Genomic DNA, 23,796 nt, shown 5'->3' with positions numbered 1-23,796 from the left:
ATATATATATATATATAAGTTCTTGTAGAGTAGAAATGACAACTCTTCCTGATCAGCCCCAGGCAAAATCCCCTTCTGTCCAAGGTCAAAGTAGCCTTGATTCAAAAGCTATCCAGTTGTCCAAGAAAGCTGAAGAAGTTCACATTTTCTCATTAATATCTCTCTTGAACATTTAGGTGGATTTATTCAAATCACCTGAATCTGTTCAGAATTGCTGTCTTTTATTTTCAAGGCATATGTGCCATCAAGCTAATAACATTTTTCCTAATTAATTCTGTGGGAGGAAACACAGAAAATTCCATCATTAGCTATATGGGTATACATCATGATTATAATCCTGAAAACATATCACTGAATATCAGTGATCTCATCAGTTCCTATAGGTTCACTTATCATTGAAAGGCAGATGACTCAAATCCATTTATCCAGACCCAATCCATCTCCTAAACTCCCGTACTGAATTGCTAATTACCTGCTAGGCATCTCTATTTGCATGTCTAGTAGACATTTTAAACTCACCATGTCTAAAGTAGAATTATATTCCCTGCTGAACCCACTCTTCCTCCAAACTATCATATTTAGACAGCAGAGGGCAATATCTGAGGTCACTACCATCTTCCACTCTTCCTTTTCTTTCATGCCTTCTGTAGTCAAACTCTCTCAATAATCTCACCACAACATCTTTTGAATTAACCATTTCTCTCCACTTACAAGACTACCACCCTAGTTTAGGCCTTCATCAGCTTTCACCTGTATCATTGCAATGACTTGCCAGTTGGTGGTATCCATGCTTCTTTTCTATCCTCACTTCAAATCATTCCCCACCTAACTACCAAAATAATTTTCCTAAAGCAAAGGTCTGATCATCTCTAAACTTCCAGTAACTCCCTATTGCCTCTAGGATAAAATAGAGGCTCAGTTTAGCATTTAAAGCCTTTCAGTTTGACTCCAGTCTACCTTTTCAGAATTATTCTGCATTACTCTCCTTTTGGCACTTGACATTGCAAACAGATACACTTCCTGCTCTTGTAACATGGCATTTCATCTTCCATCTCCATGAATTGCACAGTCAATTCCTTGATTTTGAAGTCTATTCCCTTCTTTCCTCTGCCTTTTAGAATCTCTCTCTTCTTTTAAGACTCAGCTCATTTGCCACCTCCCAACAAAATCTTTAACTACTAATGCTCTTTCTTCCCTCAAATTATCTTCAATCTATGTAGTAACGATTTGTGGGTTCATATCCACCAGCAGAATGCAAGGTCCTCAAGGGAAAGAATTGCTAGTTACTTCTTTTTATCTCCAGCACCCAGCATAGTGCCTTGCAACATAGAAGAGCCCTAATAAATCTTTGTTGAATTGATTTAAAAGAATTTACATCCTCTGAGGCATGGAATTTTTGACTAATAGTTGAGTAATTTTAAAAAGCTACTATCATTAATCAGGACTAAGAGCTACATTTCAGGCTAACCTTGTTATTCATTCTTTCAGTGATTCAGTTATATTTAGTAGGATGCAACTTAAGCCATGGTACAAATGAATTAATCTAAAAACAAGACATTAAAATGATATTGATTTTTTGAACAACTCTAATAATAGTCTTAACCTTTAAAAGTCTATAAAATGTTTATATTTTACTATTTATGCTACTTTAAACAAATTTAATGTGTCATGAATAAAATCTTAATTCCTAATTTTACTCTAATAAGTAATATTTCAGTTAATATTTAAAGAATTCAATAGGAGTATAGATTTAGGAGCCAAGATGGTAGATTAGAAACAACCTAGCTCAAGTTTAAACATCCCCTTCAAAACAATTTTAAAATAACACCTCAAATTAGAGTGGCAGAACCAGCAAAAGATCAAGGTGAGAAATTTTACCAGTCTAAGAAAACTTGGAAGGTCAGTAGGAGAAATTTGTGTCACCAAGGTCAGATTCTGTCTGTAGCCCCAACACATAATGGCAGCACTAGTGGCTACAGAAGCAGTAGCAGTAGCTTCAAGAGCTCTCAACCCAGACTGTAAGAGGATCAGACAAATGTTGGAATGAAATTACAGAGAACCCTTTGCTGGAACTGGGTATAGCTTGCAGTGTTCAGTAACTCTATTGCCCATACACATGTAAGAATTTAAATTTAGGTTTTATGCTAAATATGAGATTTCTAAAGTAATATTGTAGTTTTGATCTAAAAATATTACAGTGTGAAGATGGGGTTAATCCTACCCTGACTATTTTTAGATTAAATCACCAAAAGTATAAACACCCCACTTAACTCTCAAGTGGAGGAAGTCTATGATTCACATGTGCAAGAGTGGGTGATAAATCAGAATTGACTAGCTGCCCCCTGGGAAAGTCCTAAGCAAAACCTTTGTTGTGATTGGTACACGTAAAATGGGAGGAATGCACAGGAAGTGATGCAAAAGAAGCACTTTTAAAAAGGAGTTACAACTTCCTGTGGGGGACTACTTCTTGGTTCTTTGGAGTTCTGAGTTCGAGTTGGAGGCTGATAAAGAATCTGTTTACTGGACCTGAGACCTTGGTCTTGGTGAGACTGTTCTTAAATCTCTCCCTTTGAACTACCATGTGGTGAGTGAAAAAAGACTGACTCCCTTCCTTAGCTCCCTTGGAGGTACTAGCCTCCAGAGGGGCCCCTTGATTGGGAGGAGGCCTCATGGCTAAAACCCTTGTTAATTAACCTTTAGGCTCTCTATCTCGGGCCTCCGGAGCCCTGCTGGAGTAAAGCCAGGGTTTGAACACATAATCTTGTTCATTAAGCTAGATCACTTACTTTGCCCTCTTCTCATTTCTCTACTTTCACTCCCTACATATATTTTATAAATAAATTGCTAAAATAATCATTTGGAATTGATATATATTCACTTCCTGGTGACTACCCTTTTGAATATGCATAGTTTCCCCCCTCTACAACAGCTTAAGTCAAAATGACTTTTAGCAGCTTTATTTACAAAGAGGTGAAAAGAGTGAAAGTGGAAAAATGTAGATAAAGAGATGGATTCTAATAAGCCTACCAGCACTTCTCCTGAGAAGCTAGGTTCAGCCCCAGCAGGGCTTCCCCAAGACTGTCTCCATATGGATTTTCCCAGTAATCCTCAGCCAGAAGTCCTAGTGGTGTCTTCAGCCAAGGTTCTACCAACACAACCTCCTCCAAAGCCAAGGCAGGATCTCCAGAACCAATTTCTCCAAAAGCCAGGAAAGGAAGGCCAGCTACTCACCCAGTAAGCCAAAACAAGATCCAGGGAAAGAGTCTCCTCCTCAGTCTTCAGTGACTTGTAAACTTAGTATCAAGTAGGGGTACTTTAAGTTTTTGATGTGATTAGCTAAAAATAGGCAAGGGGAGAGTTAATCCTATCTTCACACAGAGGCCTGGCTTGTAGTTACATTGTGTGTGTGTGTGTGTGTGTGTGTGTGTGTGTGTGTGTGTGTGTGTGTGTGTGTGTGTATGGAGGGGCAGGGAGTGCTGAGAGTTGGTCACAAGGGAACAGAGGCACTGGCTGCAGTTCCAAAAAAAAAAAAAAAAAAAAAGGGCACTAGCACTAACTGAAGTCCCTTCCTGGGTAAAGACTAGTGTGCAGACCAGGAAGCCAGCGTTCTTAATTTTCACAGGATTGCACCTCCTTGGAAACAGCAAAAACTTCCAGAACAAGCTCTGTAAAGAACAATATGAAAAAGCCTAAAAGCTTGGGACAGTGCTTTCCCATCCCCAGGTGAGCAGAGCCCAACTTTAACAGAAAGTTCAAAATCAAGAAATCAGCTGTAACATAAAAAACTACTATGACAGCAAGGAAGACCAACACATAAATTTAGAAGAAAATAATGTGAAAATAATTACAAACAAAGTCTTATAGAAAAATTCTAATTACACCCAAGCTAAACAAGAATTCAGTTCAAGAAAATGATGAGTGGTGGAAAAATTTTTGGAAAAGAAATGAGAGTAATATGAAAAAAATTATCAAAAGAGAATTAACAGCTTAGTAAATGAGGTACTAAAAAATACTGAAGAAAATAACAACTTAAAAAACAGAATTGGCCTAATGGTAAAAGAATGAAAATTCACTGAAGAAAAGAATTTCCTATGAAGTAGAAAAGGACAAAAATGGCAAAAGAGGTAGAAGAATTCATTGAAGAACTCCCTAAAACAAAAACAACAACAATAACAACAACAAAAAAGAATTAGCCAAATGGAAATAGAGGTATACTGAAGGATCACTGAAGAAAATAATTACTTAAAAATTAGAATTGGGCAAGTGGAAGCTAATTATTCCATGAGACATCAAGAAACAAAAAGTCAAAAGGATAAAAAAATAGAAAATGTGAAAAACAACTGACCCAGTAAATAAGCAAGGAAGATAATTTAAGAATTATTGCACTATCTTTAGATCATGATCAAAGAGCTTAGACATCATAGTTCAAGAAAGTAACAAGGAAAACTGCCCTAATATCTTAAATCTAGAAGATAAAACAGAAATGGAAAGAATCCACCAATCACATCCAGAAAAAGATCTCAAATGAAAACTCCCAGGAATATCATAATTAAATTCCAGAAATCCCACCTAAAAGAGAAAAATTTTCAAGCAACCAGAAAGAAACAATTCAAAAATTGTGGAAGCTCACAAGATTTAGCAACTTCCATCTTAAAGGATTGGGAGGGCTTGGAATATGCTATTCTAGTAGGCAAAGGAGCTAGGATTATAACCAAGATAATATACCCAACAAAAATGAATGTAATCCTTGGGGTGGGGGAAGGGATTGATATTTAACGAAATAGAGGAATTTTAAGTATTTCTGATGAAAAGACCAAAGCAGAATAGAAAATTGACAAACATAAGACTAAAGAGAAGCATAAAATGGTAAACATGAAAGAGTAATCATAAGGGTCTCAATAAAGTTAGGGAAGGAGAAGGAAGGACTAACAACTAATCAGAGGGAAGTTAGGTAGCACAGTGGATAGTGTGCCAGGCCTGGAGACAGGAGAGTCTGGGGTCAAATGTCACCTTATGTGATCCTGGGAAAGTCACTTAACCCTAATTGCCTAGCCCTTGTTACTCTTCTGTCTTTGAATTGGTACTATGACAGAAAGAAAGGATTGAAAAGCAGACACAAGAACAACTAACCTGAAAAGGTCTCCTTTAGGATATCTTAGGTTTAACAAGTTAGCTGATATTCTGTTCTGTCAGGTTTGGAGCAATCTAGAAGGTAGCATGATACAATGCAGAGTGCTGGCTCTAGAATCGGAGGATCTGGATTCAAATCCTATCTCTGAATTGTAACCTGAACAAATCACTTAATCTAGTGTGGTCCCATCTGCTAAATGAGGTGATTGGACTAGATGGCCTCTAAGGTCCCTTCTAGCTTTAGATCTATGATCCTAGTAATTCTAAGAGGCAAAAGGTGAGAAGAGGAGTTTCAGCTATGGAAGCAGCCAGAATGCTGACCTCAGGGCACAATAAATAGGCTCCTTTGCCTAGTTTACTTGTTAGGAGGATTAAATGAGATGCTTGTAAAGCACTTTGCAAAGTGCATGACACAGAGTAGTCTCTTAATAAATGTTTATGTCCTTCCTTTCTTCTACATTTCCCCTTTTAATTGCCCATTTTAGGCTTGTAACCGCTCTCTTAACCATTAGAATTTCTACAACTTCTACTTTCGGTTTTTTGGATCTACTATTCAGAATTTCTATCCCTACCCTAAAACAAAGACAAAAACAAAACAATTCAAATCAAAGGGGCTCATGCCACTGTTATGCGAGAGGGAAAGTCACAGCACCACTTCCAGAAAAGTCTAATATCTTTGGAGATGCCTGAATGTCAAAATTGGGAAATAAACTACAAAGACTACTCAGGGCTGGAAAGGTCCCCTCAAATACCACTTTGGATCAAGAACCAATACTAGGGACTATAAAATCAGTGACTAGGCCAGAATGCTTTCCCAATTCCATTGTTATAATTACCTCTAGGTGCTTAGAATGAAGCTTATCAAAGAAAGTAGGTACAACACTGTGGGGCTGTTTCTTAAGAGATATCACAGAGCCAAAATTCTGACTTCTAATATATTCCTTAAGAGGAATTGCGCTAATGCTTTCAAAACTGCCTGTTTATATAGTGAATTCTAAGACTAATACTACAAATCAATTTTAATCATTTCCATAATTCTAGCATCATCTTTTATGAAACTTTTCAACTCTACCATTAAAAATTCTTCCTCAATACACACACACAATACACACACACATTCCAAATACTCTAATGAGCATGTTGACAGGATCAAATCTAGCCAAGATCACAACCATGTAACAGAAACTTAGAAACATGTACATGCCTAACTACACTGTTTTTATTGGTATTCTTTCACTCTCTCCTGCCTATATAAATGCATGGACACATGTCTACTTTTACTCTTCATTAAAACTGTTATAAAATGTCCTTTCATGAACATGTACTTCTTTTATACATATCCAAAGAGTAATAAATTTGGGATCTGTAAACTTTGGTAATAATGTGCTTTAGCAGATGATAACTGACAACTCATGCTCACAGGCTTTTCTTTTGAAAATAATTGTGTAAATTTATTCAATAAGAATTAAAACACACATTGATCACAATGGAGAAATTTTAGCTCAAAGACAAATATGCAAATAATTGCTCATCAAAATGAGAATTGGCTGAATCAGAAAGTCATTCTTCATTAGAATTTTAGCTGTAACGTCTTCTAATAATAAATCATATCCCTACATACATACTACATACAAAGAAGGAAAATGAACAGGGCTAAGGCCTATGAGTGAGATAAGACATGCATACAAACACAAATACTGGAGGCTTTGGAAAAATAGGGACAGAGTTATAAAGACATTTTTTCCATGATCCTCTTGAACCACTATAACTGCATTATAACTGAAAAAATCATGAGTCCTTGAACTGCTTAGAAATAATAATGGAACAGACATAAATATACCTTAGAAGCCTCTTTCTTACTTAGAGTAAGAAAAAAAAGGAAAAATTATTTTTTAATTTAAAAAAACCAGCAAGAAGGAAACCAGACCCTTTCATCATTTTCCAATATTCTTACAATACTCAAATGCATTCTATGATCAAGTTACTGTCTCCTTGGTGTTCCTCATATAAGACATCCATTCTCCAATTCCAAGCATTTTCACTGACTGGCCATCATGCCTGGAATGCCTTCTCTTCTTCCTCACTTCCACCTCTTAAGTTTCCTTCAGATCTCAACTAAAACTACATGTTTGAGAAGATTTTCCTGGTCCCCCTTAATGTTAGTGCCTTCTTCTGGGATTAACTCCAATTTATCCTGTATATATTATTCACATGCAGTTCTTTAAATGCTGTCTCCTCACATTAAATTGTAAGCCCCTTGGAGGAAGGGACTATTTTTTGCCTTTCTTTCTATCCCTAGATATTAGTATAATGCCCGGTTCAAAATGCTTGTCAATTTGACTAGATTTAAAGATGACAGAGCCCAACTCACTCTTACTCTCTTACTCTCAGTTCCCAGGAATGTAGCTCAGGAATCCTCAATTCATTCCCTCAGTAAATTCCATTGCACTAAGGATAACAAATCTCCAAAATATTCAAATGAAGCTCACTGACAGTGTTCCAGATCCCCATCAAAGAATATCAAATTAAATACACATATCACCTATGTGTAAGTAGATCCTTATTTCCCCCTCAAGGAAACTCTATCCACTCTGACACTGAAATATTTCAATTCTAAATAATGATGAAACAGCTCCAATTAATATATCAAAGCTCAATTTTCAGTCACCTTCATAGCATGATAGGGCTTGGTGGAAAAACTGCGCATATTAGACCTTAAAAATTTTTTTTTAATAAAACTAAATTGCCCACTTATGTGATCAGAAAACAAGAGAAAAAGGTTTTCGATAAGCTCTACTATTCTAACTAGTAGAAAAATTGGTCCTTGTTTAGATTCCACAGAAATGGAAGTCAACCTTTGGAGAGACAAATATCTCCTCTTCCTGACATGTTAAATGCACGGCCTATGTGCAATGGAGAAGTATGGTACCTCTGACTGGCATATGCAGCACCTATTAATGGCTTTCTACTGGCTTCCACCATATAAACTTCTTCCCTTTTCTATCTTTCCTCTACTTTTCTAATTTTCTTCTATTTATTCATTTTTTCTTTTTTATACCTTTCCAATTTATCCCTTCTTTTTTCTCTTCTCTATTCCTTTCTCTTGGTTTTCCCATTTGCTGTGTTCTCTCTCTCCTATTCTCCTTTTGCTATGCCTCAGGCTTATTAGTAACTCCCACACCTCACCGAGGGCATTCAGGGCTATCCTTGTAATATGTCTTGGCTTTCAACGCGGCAACTTCATGTATTATTAATTACTAACTTCTCTCATAGAGGAAAGAAGAGAGGCTCATTTTTAAAGAGCTTAGAGATCCTTCAATAAAATTCACCAAGAAAAATATCTCGTAAAATAGATTACATGATTTTATACTTACAAATAGCTTAACCTCATTTAGACAAAAGCCTAGTTCCATTCTGGAAGAGAGCTTTCTTAATTTGCCAGACATGGATTGTTAGTACAACAACCTTGATAGATGTGGCAAGAAACATCAAGGAACATGACAATAGAAATTACTCTAGAACTATTATCTCAAAAAATAGTTTTGATTTTCCAAACAGTAGTGCTGTACACAACACCAAAAATCTGGGGTTTTGTGCATGAGGAGCTTCATCCACCAAGCCAGGTATAGCTTATGATTTTGATTCACATTTTATTTTATTATTTTATATTATATTCTCAGGATTAACTTTGATCCCATTTAATGTAACCTTGAGACATTTCCCAGCTAATAATCTGAGTCATTTCATATTTAGATCATAAGGAAGAAAAGTGAGCAGAATCAATGTAGACTCTAAGAGGCAAATGCACCATCTCCCACAACCTAAAAAATTACAAATTGTCTCTATATTTAAAGAAATCTCCAAATTAGAATTTAAATGGAATCTTCTGATTCCAATTATCCCTGAAATAGAAAACATCAAACCTATTAGCTGAATACTTTTACAAGTTTTGTGCTGATGTTCTCAGGTTTTACTTAATTAGTGATTATATATTTCATGATTTTGACCATTCTGCCATATTGTAAAATACAAAACAGCTTAGTTGACCCCATCTGGATCTCATTTCAATCACTTTTACTCCTTGAGGTGCTCTACTTCCAAATTTAGGCAAAATTCTAAATTATTTGTTTTATTTCAGCATTCTACAGATTTTAAAACATATAGCATATTTAGCATATTTCACCAGCATCCTTAATATAAGTTTAATCAGTATTGTGTACACTCTTTATATGTATTATTCATCTTTAAAAGCACAATTAAAAAAAAATTACTGCATGAGATAAAACCTTTAATCTAGTTTTCTACTAACCCTACCAGCTCCTAATGAGTTTGTGCATAGCTTGGAGAAGACAAGGTTGAGGTCACAAAAACTATATTCAGGCATTTAGAAAGGAGCAACCTTTTTCTGTGTGAACTTAATAGACAGAACTATAAGAGAAAGAAGTTGTGAAAAACATGACAACTAAAGCTCTCCAAAAGTGGAATGGGCAGTCTCAATTAATGTGAAGCCCCTCATTAGACATCTTAGAAGACTGACTGACATGGTGGCCCTATCACCTGCTCTGTGACCTTGGCAAAGTCTTCAGTTCTATGGTCATGTTTTCTCATCTGTAAAATATAGGAATTGGACCAAATGACCTCCAAGGTTTTTTATATGTCGTAAGTCTATGGCCTTATTTTCTTAAGAGTTGGTTATGTTGTAGAAGGAAATTCTTTTAGATACAAATTAGTTTAGATAGTGTTTGAGGTCCCTTCTAATAATAATATTCTGTAATCAGCATATTTATGCAGAAATACAATTATCCATCAGTAATCCATGGATCAGATCAGAGTAATGTGAAATAATCCCCAAATAATTTCTATTTGGCTTTGAAATGTGATTTTCTAGTTATACTTAAATATGGATAAGTCTGATGTCTTGAAATTTCATTTTGTAACATGAAAAAACTCCCTTAAACACTTAAGCCTTAAACTTCTTGATTAGTTTTATCAGTTCTTCATGAATGGATGAAAATTAGAAAGAGGTGGCCATCCTTAAACCCTGACCTCTTGTTTTCTAATCTGATCATCAAAGAGGCAGAATTCAGCTTCAAGTCATTAATTTAGGAAGGAGCCAGAACTATAGAAAAAATGGCTATGATGTTTTATGAATAAGTACTCATTCCTGGTATTCATTCTCACTAATCAGTCTGAACTTTCTAATAATTAATATTGCTATAGCTGTCCTAAATCACCAGCTTTGGCCACCCTATTTTGTCAACTTCTAATCAATTACTGAAGGATCTTTCACACTCATATGAATATTAAAAGACAAAATTCATTGGATCTTATCTATTCTAGTGTAGCCGGTTGGCAGTGGTTAACAAAATCAAGTTTATGACTTAAGACACAATTTTTCTTCTACAAGGTTGCTTATAGGCTGAGCAATGAACTACTAGCATATGTGTCAAACATAAACAACAAAATATACTATTGCATTCCATTTTTTATTCCCTTGGGAAACAGAACATTTGACAAAATTTGCTTTCACAAGTATGCTATATAGTTTTATTAATTCCTGTCAAGCTAAAATACCATTAAAAATTCAAAAAAGAGTCAGACATAAAATAGTCATTTAGAAGTTTTAAAAGTAGTAAGGAAAAAATGAAAATATAGTCTTTACACAGTATTTACACATTCATTACAGACCAAAGCAATAAAAGCTTTCCGAACATTGGCAAGAAAAGCTGAAAAATTGTTGGTCTTCCTTACTTTCTCTTGAAATTCAGCCAAGCATTCCAGATGAGGAGCACTATCTGATACTAAAGAGAGAGAGAGAGAGAGAAAAGAGAGACAGTTAATATTGTAAAGTCAACTTTGTAAAATTGTAAAGTCAACAAAACTGGAAAGAGCCTCAGATGCCACTTGGTCCAACCATTTCATGTTATAGATGAGGAAATTGAAGCCCAGAAGGTTAAGGAACTTGCCCAGGGTCATAGAAGTATATCTTTTAGTACCTCAAGTGAAGGACCATTTCAAACCAGAGGCTTACCAAATAATAGCTTCTTCTATTGCTGCTGCAGATTCCACTTCAAGAAATCAGGACTGGGTATTTGGGATTATTTCTTAACCACCTTCCTATCCATCTTTCTCATTCAGAATATATAATGTTTTCATAGAAAAGATTTCATGAAAAAGTTGGTCCATTATTCAAGAACTATACAGAACTTTCAGTCATGTATTTTTAATGCTGTCTGTCCCTATGATTCTGCTAAAAGTCAAACATGAAGGAGGAATTGCAGGAAACAATGACTTGGTATTTTATATAAGCATCTTGGTATTTACATAAGCATCATTAGAAGGAGTGTGAAGAACAAAGGCTTTAGAGAAGTCACCTTCAAAACACTCTATCACAAATTCTTACAATGGCAAATGATGCCTTTCTTTTTTTTTTCCCCCTTATCTGGAACTCTACCATATAAATGAAATGTAAGTGGGACAGAGAAATGGATAAAAGCCAGAAAAGATGTTCCTGTGGGCCATCATATCTAGAAATCATAGATTATGCTTTGAATGGAGTTGATACATTGAAAGACACACCATGAGAAAACCACTTGGAAGGCTACTTTGCTGGCAAATCTGCTAACTAATCATGCAGAAAGGTAGCCGAAGTTACAGTGTCTCACACCATCTACAGTTGCATTTCCACAAATCTGAAGCTGATGTTCATGATGATGGTCAAGAGGTCATCAAAAAGAGTCCAATATATGTAAGTACCCTCTGGTTAAGAAAGTAGGGAATTGTTATAGAAATGCAGGTACATTTGATGAATTGAGCTGGTCCAATCCCAGATAAATGAGTAGAGAATTTTTAGAGAGGAAACTATTCCAGATATAAGTGTTCAGATAGGATTTGAACTTCAATCCCTTTTATTGCACAATGCCTGAGGCACAACAAATAAATACATTTGGGTTCTGAATCTTAACTCTCTTCTGGTCTTTCTCTGCTTTTATCTAAGAATAGTTCAATACTTTTATTGGGGCTGCATTTTGCTTTACATTTAGACAGATTATATTCATAAGAATGAAAGTATAAATAATGCAACTTTTCATCAGTTTGAAGAAAGCCTTTCTTCCTTAACTTTTAAGATTATTCAAGAAAATTCAACATTTAGAGGGTACTTGTAAATTAGAAAAACTTGGATCTGGCAACAAATTGGAGCAAGTCAATTAAGCAGAGAATGTTATGGTAGCCAACATACAGAAGGCACAGAAGTCAGAAATAACAGCCTACTGGTAGGTCTGCCTGCCTCTAGTCTCTACTTATTCTAATCCATTTTCCATAAAGTAATTTTCCTAAATCACAGTTCCAATCATGTAACCTCCCTACAGTGGCTTCTTCTTGCCTCCAGAAACAAATACGATATACTCTTAGGCATTTTAAAGTCCTTCATACCTAGCCCTCTTCTACCCTTTCAGTTTTCTTACATTTAATCCCCCAACACAATACTGTGATCCAGTGGTACTGGCCTCCTGGCTGTTCCAGGAAAAGGATACTCCATATTTCTGGGCATTTTCTCTGGCCATCCCCACGTCTGGAACAATCTCCTTCCTCCTCTCTCACTATTGAGCTTCCTGGCTTCCTTTAAGCCTCAACTAAAATTCCACCTTTTCATAAGCCTTCCTAAACTCTTCAATTCCATTTCTTTCCCTTTTAATTATTCCTTAATTATCCTGATTATAGCTTGTTTTGTATACATTTGTTCGCATATTGTCTCTCCAATTAGATTAGATTATGAGCTCCTTGAATGAAGGGGCTGTTTTTTGTCTCATTTTGTATCCTCAGCACCTAGCATAGTGCCTGGTACAAACTAGGCATTTAATAAATGTTTACTGATTAATTGCTGGCTTAGGCCTAAGATCCCTTATTGTATTTTAATGTAACTTTAGTTGGTTTAGAATCTTATTTTTAGAACATTCTAGTCATATTCTAATTTCTGGAAACATTTTATCTCAAGTAATACAGGCATGACCAAGAAAGAATCCTTGGAGCTGTAACATATATAAGACTCAATAACATTGGCAAGAGAACTATATTTTTCAGAAACTAACTAGAATACAAAACTATTATTATTATTACTGCTACTAGTATTAATACTTACAATTCATATTATCATTTTTATTTATTATTATTTTATTTAGCACTATTAACAACAAATTGCTATAAGTATTAATGATAAAAATATAAAAATAGACCAATCAAGACAACCTAGAGGCATCCAGTGTATAAGTATAGTGGGGCAGATGCCAGAACAACAGAAAAGTCTTTAGCCCAAAGCTTGTACATAGTATGATACTGGAAAAGAAGAGGGGGATATTAGACTCTTGTTTGATGTAATTTGAGGAAAAGTAAGGAATAATATCTAGGTAAGTTATGGAATGGGATTAGAGAATATGCCTTGAATTTCTAGAAGTTAGAATTTAGCTATGCTATCATTACAATCCTATTTCCCAAAGTTTCTAGCCAGTTATACAGATTATATATAATAAAGAAGTTAGAGAAAACCAGATTTCCTATATTACTCCTGCCCCAAAAAAGTTAAAAAAAAAAAAAAAAAGGACTAAGGGAAACATAATGAAGCGCATCACCAGAAAACTGCCATTCAGTGGGAGACATTTTTGGCCACAGAAATTCATTAAAATGCCCTAAAGTATGAAGGGTTACACAATATGTGACAAGGAAGAAGTGCTGACATCAGCAAAATATATGCACAAGATTAATTTCTAAAATCTAGGCAAGCATTTTTTTTTAAACCCTTACCTTCTGTCTTAAAAACATTACTGTGTATTGAGCTAGACCAGTGATAGCAAACCTATAACGCGCATGTCAAAACTGACACGTGTAGCCATTTTTGATGACACACAGCCACATGCGGCTGCATACAAAGAAGTATGGGGCCACATGGTGAGGAAGAAACATTTGCTGTAGTGTAATGTAGACACTCTGTTCACTATAGATGACAATTCTACCCTATATTATTTTACCTATTTTGGTTTATTAAATACAATTATATATTACAATTATACATTTTTGTTATGGCAAAATTACGTTTCTTTCCTCGAAATGACACATCACTCAAGTTATACTGGTTTTTTTGGTGAATTTTGACACACCAAGCTCAAAAGGTTGCCCATCACTGAGCTAGGCAATGGGGGTTAAGTGACTTATTCACGGTCACATAGCTAAAAAGTATCTGAGGCCAGACTAAAAACCAGGACCTCCCATAAAATCTCTGAGCCACTGATCTGTCCCCCTAGGCAAGCACTTCTGATTCAGATTTTCATAAATTATAAAGCCTTCAAAAACAGTCTAATACTCTAGAATTTATTTTAATTTTCTGATTTTTACAACTGATAACATTTCTAATATTTTTACTACTTCTCTTCCTTTTCTCTCAGGTATATCATAAGCAGAATATAGCATAAGGTTCAGAATAATTGGAAAGCAAAGTAAAATCAAAATGGAAAAAAGCAAGGAAAAAAAAAGGAATATAAACTTTTCTCCAGACTACAACAGGTGATGTTCCTGGAAAAGGTGATATAAGTCAAATTAACTAAATCAAATCTGATTTACCTAAGGAACAATGGTATAATAAGGTATGTTTCCTGATATCAAGAGCCGAAATCTCAACTTTGAGTAGAATCACAAATACCATACTCTATGATAATATATCTGTAGAGTATAAAGTTTTCTATACAAATTGATTGAATAGGGTAATAGTGACGGATCCCATAAAATCATATTTAACATTACAGAATCAAAGTAATGATCTTATCTTTCTACTTCATTTAATAAACACATTAAATGTCTATATGCATCAGTGCGCTAAATGCAAGGGATATAAAGAGTCAAAAGACAATCTCTGCCCTTCAGGAACTTACAACACTTCAAAGTTTGTTTTTGTCGAACTAATCAGATGAAGAAATACTTTCATCAAAGTTGTAGAATCCAGGGAGGAAGCATCACAGGGAGCCACTCTCCAAATCAGGAATACCTGAGTTCTGCAGCACCTCCTCACTAACAAACCTGATTATATAACCAAGGGTAAATAACTTAATCTCTCTGTGTATCACAACTCTCTCAGACTTTAAGTGGTAGAAGAGGTGCTGAACTGTATTATAGAAGGAGTTCTTCCACTCGCAGCTCCCTGCACTGATGGAATTACTGGTTCACCCTATCTAAAAGAATTCATAAGGGCTTCTCTGTGTAGATTCTGGCTAGTATCTCATAGAGGCCACTTGGCATCTTTTTAAGAAGTCAATTTAAGTGACATGGTTGTATTGCCTTTTTCACAGTGAAGATTTCCCTAGAGTAGATATGATCTTTAGAGATCTGTGTTAGTTAAAATCACCTGGGGTTCTATTTGGAAGGATTGAACCTCAATATAGTGTTTGACAAACTTCTGTGGACCTGTGGGGTTCCTTAAAACTACATTTCCTGTGGTCCAACGGGTTTCATGGGTTTCCTGTTTTGGATGACATATTAAAGGTGAGGGACTATTTTAAGTAGGGGGAGTGACTTGGAAGCTCCTCTTTAGTTACCTGAGCTCGAGGAGAGAGAAAGGAAAATGGCTCAGGTGAGGTTGGAATAGGTTTTCTTACAGGCTCGTGGTCAGTTTATCTCTATCAGCATGGCTTTTATTAAAATACTATTCTCCCTTTTGATCTCGGCCCTCATCATTTTTAATCATAACAGATCAAATCGTTGGTCATTCAGCTATCTTTAAAACAAAAATATCTTTCTTCTTGTGCCATCTCATTGGCACTAGCAAAATTAACTTTTACTTTGATGTTCCACAGAGAAGGCCTTCTTTTAAAACTGGTAATCCAATCCTTAAATGTTCTAACTTTATTATTTAATTTCACCCTACAGTGATGTTCCACAAGGTTAAAATGGTTTCAAAGTTTTAGCTTGGATTACTAGTTAACAAGCTTCATGCATAAGTACAAATGTTTGTCGAATTAAATTATGGCCAAACTCAAAGGAACAAAGAACTGAGTTTGATCTAGAAACTGCAAAATCAAGATTTTCTGTTTTATCCATTAGCCCTGCACTTTATCTTCTATTGGATTGCAAGTACCAATAAAGCACTGCTTTCCCCCATTCCCATTCCTACTCTTTTTAGCAGTCATTAAGAATTGACTAGGATGACTATGGTGAGAACAACTGAACAAGCATGATGAAACAAATATCCAAATAAGTTTTGTTTCCCTTCCAAATGGAAGGAAATATAACCTTTGGAAGGTTATATAATTATTCTAACAACATAATTTCTCAAATCTGTGGAATTTCATTTTTGGAATTCCATTCCTAGTCAGTATTCTGGTCAATATATAAGAAAAACTCATTTCACTATATTGTAGGCCCTGAGGAGCCTAAGGTGTTAAAGAAGTCATCAGTGTGGTGATAATGTCTCAGGGACAGTGGAAAATGTAGCAAAGAATGCTAAGCCTATGTGGTACAGTCATGAAGAAAGGTTGGAATGTAAAGAGGCCAGGAATAGAAAGTGACCTTGTCTTTTCATCTTCTATCACTTAAGCTAGGAGCTTGAGGAATTCCAGAAAATAACTAACTACACTGTTAAAATTGTGTTCTCTCAGAGCAGAGAAACGGCAAAAAAAGAGGTTAATTAGTTTGTCAACTCAATAACAGTGTGGATATAATTTGTTGAGTAACAAAAATACAAATTGCCAGAAGTAAAGACAGTGGACCCTGGAATTTGAAGGTTCTATGAAGACATGAACTTTAATTAATTTCCTTCCTTTTTCTCCTATTAACATTTCTCTCTCCCTCTCTCTCCCTCCCCAATTCTCTTCTCTCTCACCTTTTCTCTCTCTCTCTCTCTCTGAATCTCTCCCTCTCCTCTTCCTTCTGTCTCTCTCTCTCCCCAGTGGATGGATACACACACATATTTATATATTTCTATGCCATAATACTTAATGGGAAAGGGAAGATGTAACCATTTCTATCCTCTCTACTTTGAATGTCTTCCAGTACAGGCTAGTTAACTGTACATGCTATAGGATCAGTTTCCTTCACCAGAAATGAAGGGGGGAAAGGTTTTAAAACTTCATATATTTCATTTACGGGGCAAGGTGAGGCAGAATAAACGTGAGGATTAAGTAAGATGATTACTCATTAGAATTCTAAAGGTACTGTATAATATTTTAAAATTAAATTTTTTATATTAAAAAATATTCCATTTTAATGCTTGCTCTTTCATTTTCCTACTAGCTCTGTTCTTGAGTTTCTCTGGATTTTGAAACTATGTCCCCTCCACTGCTAATTCATTTGGAACCCTTCCTCAGTGACTGATTGAAGCCTCACAAGTATGTTTCTGAAATAGCCTATTGCCCTCAAGGCTTGCCACCATGATGGGCCACTACAAAGCCTACCCCTCCCATTCCTTCTCTCATTGGTGAGTTCTTTCTGGAGCCTTCATTTTATGAAGCCAGCCAGGCCAGCTAGTCTTCATTTCCTTCAAAACCATGTACCTTCCAACCATCTCACCCATCCAACCCCCTGCTTTTTAGCTCCCTTTTGTGATTGTATTCCCACATTATACTGGGATTGAGGATTGTTCATATTTTTGCTTGCATTTGTATCTTTAGCAATTAGCATGGTGCCTATCTGGCATATTGTAAGTGCCTAACAAGTGCTCGTTTCTTTCCTTCCTTACACTGTCCTTCCATCTATAAATCCTCTGGAGGAATCATTTATATTTATGATCAAAGTACAACAAACTCTCTGATACTGAGTGTCAATGTCTCAGGTTTTGTCTCTAGGCACTGGGCCACATTGTGGCCTTCCTAGCTGAGCAGTAAAGGAGACAATATTTATTTAACTTTGTGCTCAAGCCTCTATATATGGTGGAGAGAAAAAGTCAAAGCAAGCTAATCTAGAAGAAATTAGTAACATCTTGTGAAAATCTTATATTTTTACTTCTATTTTTTTCATACTTATAACCAAATGAGATATTTTTAAAAGTCATTAAGCTATCAGTTAGGTAAAATATATGCACCTTCATAATCCCCTTCTTCATTTATGCGCAGGATAAAGGTGAATGGTTTCTCAGGGGCTTTAGGGTCAATACATCGGAATATAAATTGAAGTTTTCCACCTGGAATTAAAAAGATTCAATTGTTTGGTCCACTACTATAACAAGCCAGGATTTTACAACTGAGATAAATTTTTACAACCTCTGCTAGCTGACAAACACCTATCTATGTGGCTAAAAAAACTCTTTATTCACCTATCATCTCAAGAGATAGCCCATCCTGTTGGAAATGTTCATTTCAAATTCTCCCTAGTTATTTTGAATTTAAATACTTACTTATATTAGATCTCAAGTTACTCTTCATAACTGAAAGCATTATTGAATGGCCCTATTGATTCTCTGAGGAACTTTAAAATAGCAGCTTCAAAGTATACTTTTACATACACTTGTGTTCTGTTCAAAAGTGTGCAAAAATAATTTTGAAAAAATTTGACCAATTAAAACCAAGAATCTTTAGAAATGTTTTTGGCAACACTCCTTTATTTGACTTGATCTCAACTCTATATTGAAAAAAAAATGCTGCTAATAGAGCAGAACTTTTAAACTGGTCAAAAAGTACGACCAAAACAAAATAATAAGGAAGAAAAAATTTTAACAAAACGTCCAATTACATAAACTAAAATAAGGATATTTGATGGCTATGACAAGATTATGGTTTTAAAATTGACTAAAGGTTACAAAAAAGTAAAAGTTAAAGACTTAATTTCTAACAGCCTTAAATTCTTATCCATGGAACCAAGAATAATGACTTTTCAAAATTTTTAAAGTATTAATTTATTATTTATTTATTAGCTTTTTAGAAGTCTGACATTAAAATAAAAAAACAACTTACCATAAATTTTTCGAATTTCTAGTCCAAGTTGATCTTTATATAAATCATAAGATTTCTGAAGCATTTTCAACCTTTCCTTATTGGCTTTGTTAGCAGCAGAAATAACTATTAATTTTAAAGAGATAGAATAAGTATCAAAAACTTTTTAAACAATACTCAACACATACTGGAAAATCTAGTGGCACAGACATGAATGAGAAAGCTACTTCTATCCATCTCATCTCTATTGCTACTTTATACAAAGGAAAAAGCAGCACTTGCTCCAAAGTGGATAGGGAAAATCAAGCTAAGGAAGACAGATATAGGTTGTTTCGAGAAGGAGCCATGTTTTAGGTATTTATGTTCCTTGAGATGATCAGTTATTACAATGAAAAGCAAAGTTCACTTCAAAGCAAACATTTGCCAATTCCTTACTAGATGTAAGTGAATAGTGGAAGATTTGTATGAATATAGATTTTTATTTAATTTGAAATTATTTTGATCTGCCCATAGCTGGAAAGTTATTCTATTGGATTTACTAGAAAATTATTATATTAAGGATATCTCTTAATAGAAAAGTCAGATATGCTCTTTTAGTATTTTAAGAGCGCCACAAAACCAAAGTAAGAGTTGGAAGACATGAAAAGTAGCAATTCAAGTATTGACTGTCAAGCTAAAAATACTTTGTTTCTACAAATATCTTGAGAATTATGTTGATGATTAAATAATAATTTCCTTCCATGAAGTCTTTTTTTTGGGGGAGGGGGGGGGTTAAAACTATTACCTTCTGTCTTAGATTGATACTATCAGTTTCAAGGCAGAAGAAAGGTAAGGATTAGCCAATGAGGATTAAGTAACTTGCCCAGGGTCACACAGCTGGGAAGTATCTGAAGCCAAATTTGAATTCAGGACCTCCTCTCTCAGCTCTCTATCCAATGAGCTATCTAGCTGCCCTTCACTCTACCCCACTGAAGTCTTTTTAGAAAAAGTCACTACACCTTGAAAGATACAAACTTCAAAGCTTCAAACTCTCAATTGCTCACTATGGCTTTTTCCAAGTTAATCTTACTTGTTGATATTTTTTCTCCTATTCAGTTTAATTAAGTTCTTTTATAAACAGAATCTTTGGGGGCAGCTAGGTTGCTCAGTGGATTGAGAGCCAGGTCTAGAGATGGGAGGTTCTAGGTTCAAATCTGACCTCAGACACTTCCTACCTGTGTGACCCTGCGCAAGTCACTTAACCCCTGTTGCCTAGTCCTTACTGCTCTTCTGCTTTAGAACCAACACATAGTATTGATTCTAAGATGGAAGGTAAGGGCTTTTAAAAAAATAAAATAAATAAAATAAAATAAAATAAACAAAGTCTTTGTTAATTCTAGCCCAGCAAAATAAAAAAACAGACACTGAATTCCCTTTGAAAAACTGAATTATTTTCTTGTCTCAGGGAAGATAGCTAGCCCCTTTACAGACAAAAACAACCTCACTTAGATTTTTCATCACTCTGATGAAATTTATACATTCCTATCAACAAAACAGAGTAGTCTAACATTTCAAAAATTATTTACAAATGAAAATACTTACTTTCTTTTTTCTTATCCAATGATTCTTTAAGATCTTGTATCCTTTCTGTCAGCTTTTCCATTTCTCTTTCTTTGTCTTGTATACCGTCAACCAGTTTTAATAAGTTATCTTGTTTTTCTTGAATAAGTTTATTCTGGATGTGGATCACTATGAAATATATATATATATATATATATATATATATATAAATGTGTAACAAAAATTTTTATTATTTTTAGATAAATTATACTTAGCTATTTATCTAGGCCAAAGAAATAAAGGAAAACAACAGAAACTGTTTTTAAAGCTTTTAAAATATTTATATGGAAATAGTCTATATTTAGGGATTTGTTTATAAAAAAGAAAAAATCCACGAAAAGTACTAATACCAAGTTTCGTGTAGCTAAACCATTTTCAACAATATAAAAATAATTCTCCCTACTCCAGCTGACAATCCATTCCTTTAGCTTGTAATATGAAAGGTAAAACATTCTCTAAAAACTGATGGCAAAATGACATTGCTTTCTAAAAAATTAAATAAGGGATAGCATAAACTCATCCTGATAGTTTTGAAAGTACACATAATAAAACGATTAACTTTACAAGTATAGGTATTTTTGTCTATATGAATAGATATAGTAGTAAGCAAGAGACTGATCAATGAGCACTTATTAAGGACTCACTAGGTACTATGCTAATTGCTGCAATTATAAAGCAAGGCAAAAAGGCTCTCAAGGAGATCATACACATGACCAGCTTTTCACTTTAGGGAGCTCAATTTGGAGGCGGAGCAGAGGATGCACTGGAGAGGGAAGAGATTTGAGGTAGGTAGAATGACCAGCAGACTACAATAGTCCAGGGATGAGGTGAAAAGGGCCTGCCGCAGAATACAGCAGTCGCAGTGTCAGAAGAGAGAAGGGAATATATGAGAGATGTTATAGAAGTAGAATCTATAGGATTTGGAGAAGGATTTGGGGGTGGGAAAAGTCAAGGACAATAATTAGGTTGTAAGTCTAAGTGAATGTGGGGATGGTAATAAGGAAGTTTGGAAGAGGGGAGGCTTTAGGGGTAAAGAATGAATTCAATTATATGTGTGTGTGTATGTACTGTTATTATGCTCAGAAGTTATCTGTTACAATACACATACATATATTTCCCTGAACAGCTTATAGACTACATAGAACATATCTGCAAATGACAACTAGTCCCTACACCAAGAATTTTTTTTTAACCCTTACCTTCAATCTTGGAATCAATACTGTATATTGGTTCCAAGACAGAAGAATGGCAAGGGATAGACAATTGAAATTAAATGACTTGTCCAAGGTCACACAGCTAGGAAATGTCTGAGGCCACATTGGAACCCAGAACCTCCACCCTCAAGGTCTGACTCTCAATCCACTGAACCACCTACCAGCCCCCATACTAAGGGTTCTTAACCTAGGGTCCATAAACTTTTTTTAAATTTATAATTAAATTTCAATATATTTGGCTTCCTTTTTAATCATGTATATTTTATGCATTTAAAATATTATTTTGGGGGCAGCAAGGTGACTGACATCTTGGTGATCAGGGTAAAGGTCCTAACCCTATGTTCTATAAATTAGAACTCAAAAAAGGTTGTTTGACAAGAGTAAAAATGTAGAAAAAATTTAGCAGGGAACAAAAGAGCAAAAGTATTTTAGACCACTAGTACCCAAACTAAGATTTATGAAGGGATCAAAAGACTGTATGTAGATTGCCCAGGTTCCCATGATTACCACAGAAATATCCATTAAAACATACTGGGAGTTATATTAAATGTCAATCACATACTATTCCTGAATTCCAGAAAAGTCTCAATCATTCGATCTTCTTCTTTTATCTTTGTGGATAATCTTTCTGTAAGAAAAAATGAAATTTAAGTTTCAATCAAATAACGTAACCATAAACCCAGAAACATGTTTCAAGTTACCTAGAGTACCTGCCAGTGCTTCAATGGAGCCTTTATAAGTATCTCTCAGCCCCACCATTTGACTACAGTGTTCATTGAGTGTAGTATTTCGGAATTTGTTCCAAAAGTCATTTATACTTTTATTAAATGAGTCCAATTCCTCTTCTGTCTTTATGTGAGACATCATGCTACAATAAATAAGAGAACATGTTATTAATCACATTTTAAAAATTAATGCAGACAAGTTTGTTACAATGAGTGATATTTTAGAGTATTGTAGAATTACTAAAATATACAACTAACCTAAGATTTCTGTATTACTGTGAGACATTCACTCTGTATGAATGGGAAATGACTGTTGCACAACAAACCAATTAACAACAGGATTCCATATCAAAATTTAACAAATTTTATTTATCAGGAATTTAAGGATTGAAGACGTACAAAGATATTAAATGCCACCACCATAGAAGTCTATCTGCAAAGTTCTCATTTGGCAACTCAAATCTTGGTTGTGGAAAAAAATACCATGATTCTGCTGTTGTTCAGTTGTGTTCAGTTGTGTCTGACTCTTCCTGTCTCCATTTGGAATTTTCTTGGCAAAGATACTGGAGTGGTTTTGCCATTTCCTTCTTTGGCTCCTTTTTCAGATAATATTTAAGGAATTTGGGGGAAAGTAGTTCAGTGAATTTGAGAGATGGGAGGCCCTGGGTTCAAATCTGACCTCAGGGACTTCCAGGAGTGTGACCCTGGGCAAATCACTTAGCCCCCACTGCCCAACCCTTACTACTCTTCTGCCTTGAAACCAATATATAGTACTGATTCTAAGGCAGAAAGTGAGGTTTATTTAAAAAAAAAAAAAAAAGAGTCAAGTGGCTTGCTCAGTATCACACAGATAGTAAGAGTCTAAGGCCAGATTTGAATTCAGGAAGAAGAGTCTTCCTTATTCCAGGGCCAGCAATATATCTGCTACATCACCTAACCATTTAATTCTCCAGTTAGCAAAATGCTAACTAACCAAAAGGCTTTTCTATCCAGCTGTCATCTTTAAGTTAATGTATGCCTAGAAATACTCCATTGTTTTTATTTCAGTCAGGTTTTATATATCTCTGTTGTTGTCAAAAAAAAAAAACCCTATGAAAATAGGCTAGTATTAATAGTCTTGAGGATTATCAGGTGGGTAAAACAATTCTAAACCTTTTTAAGAATGATCAAAACCAAGCATATTTAGAAATAAGGAATGAACTCTCAAGCTATGAAGCCTGA

General features: G+C 35.0%; 1 protein-coding gene across 1 annotated transcript; it reads right to left on the bottom strand.

The window, feature by feature from the left end:
• Window positions 1-10,788: 10,788 nt before the first annotated feature.
• On the bottom strand, window positions 10,789-22,717 carry SPC25 (SPC25 component of NDC80 kinetochore complex). Its single transcript, XM_044666522.1, has 6 exons — window positions 22,561-22,717; window positions 22,413-22,478; window positions 20,619-20,765; window positions 19,059-19,163; window positions 18,191-18,289; window positions 10,789-10,931 (listed from the first exon to the last, which is right to left on the bottom strand). The coding sequence occupies exons 1-6, from the start codon at window positions 22,715-22,717 to the stop codon at window positions 10,789-10,791; spliced, it is 717 nt and encodes a 238-aa protein (XP_044522457.1).
• Window positions 22,718-23,796: the final 1,079 nt, after the last annotated feature.

The sequence above is a fragment of the Gracilinanus agilis genome, chromosome 3, assembly GCF_016433145.1.
Source record: "Gracilinanus agilis isolate LMUSP501 chromosome 3, AgileGrace, whole genome shotgun sequence".
NCBI classification, from domain to species: domain Eukaryota; kingdom Metazoa; phylum Chordata; class Mammalia; order Didelphimorphia; family Didelphidae; genus Gracilinanus; species Gracilinanus agilis.
Note: the sequence above shows the minus strand (reverse complement) of the source record. Positions and strands in the feature narration are given on the sequence as shown.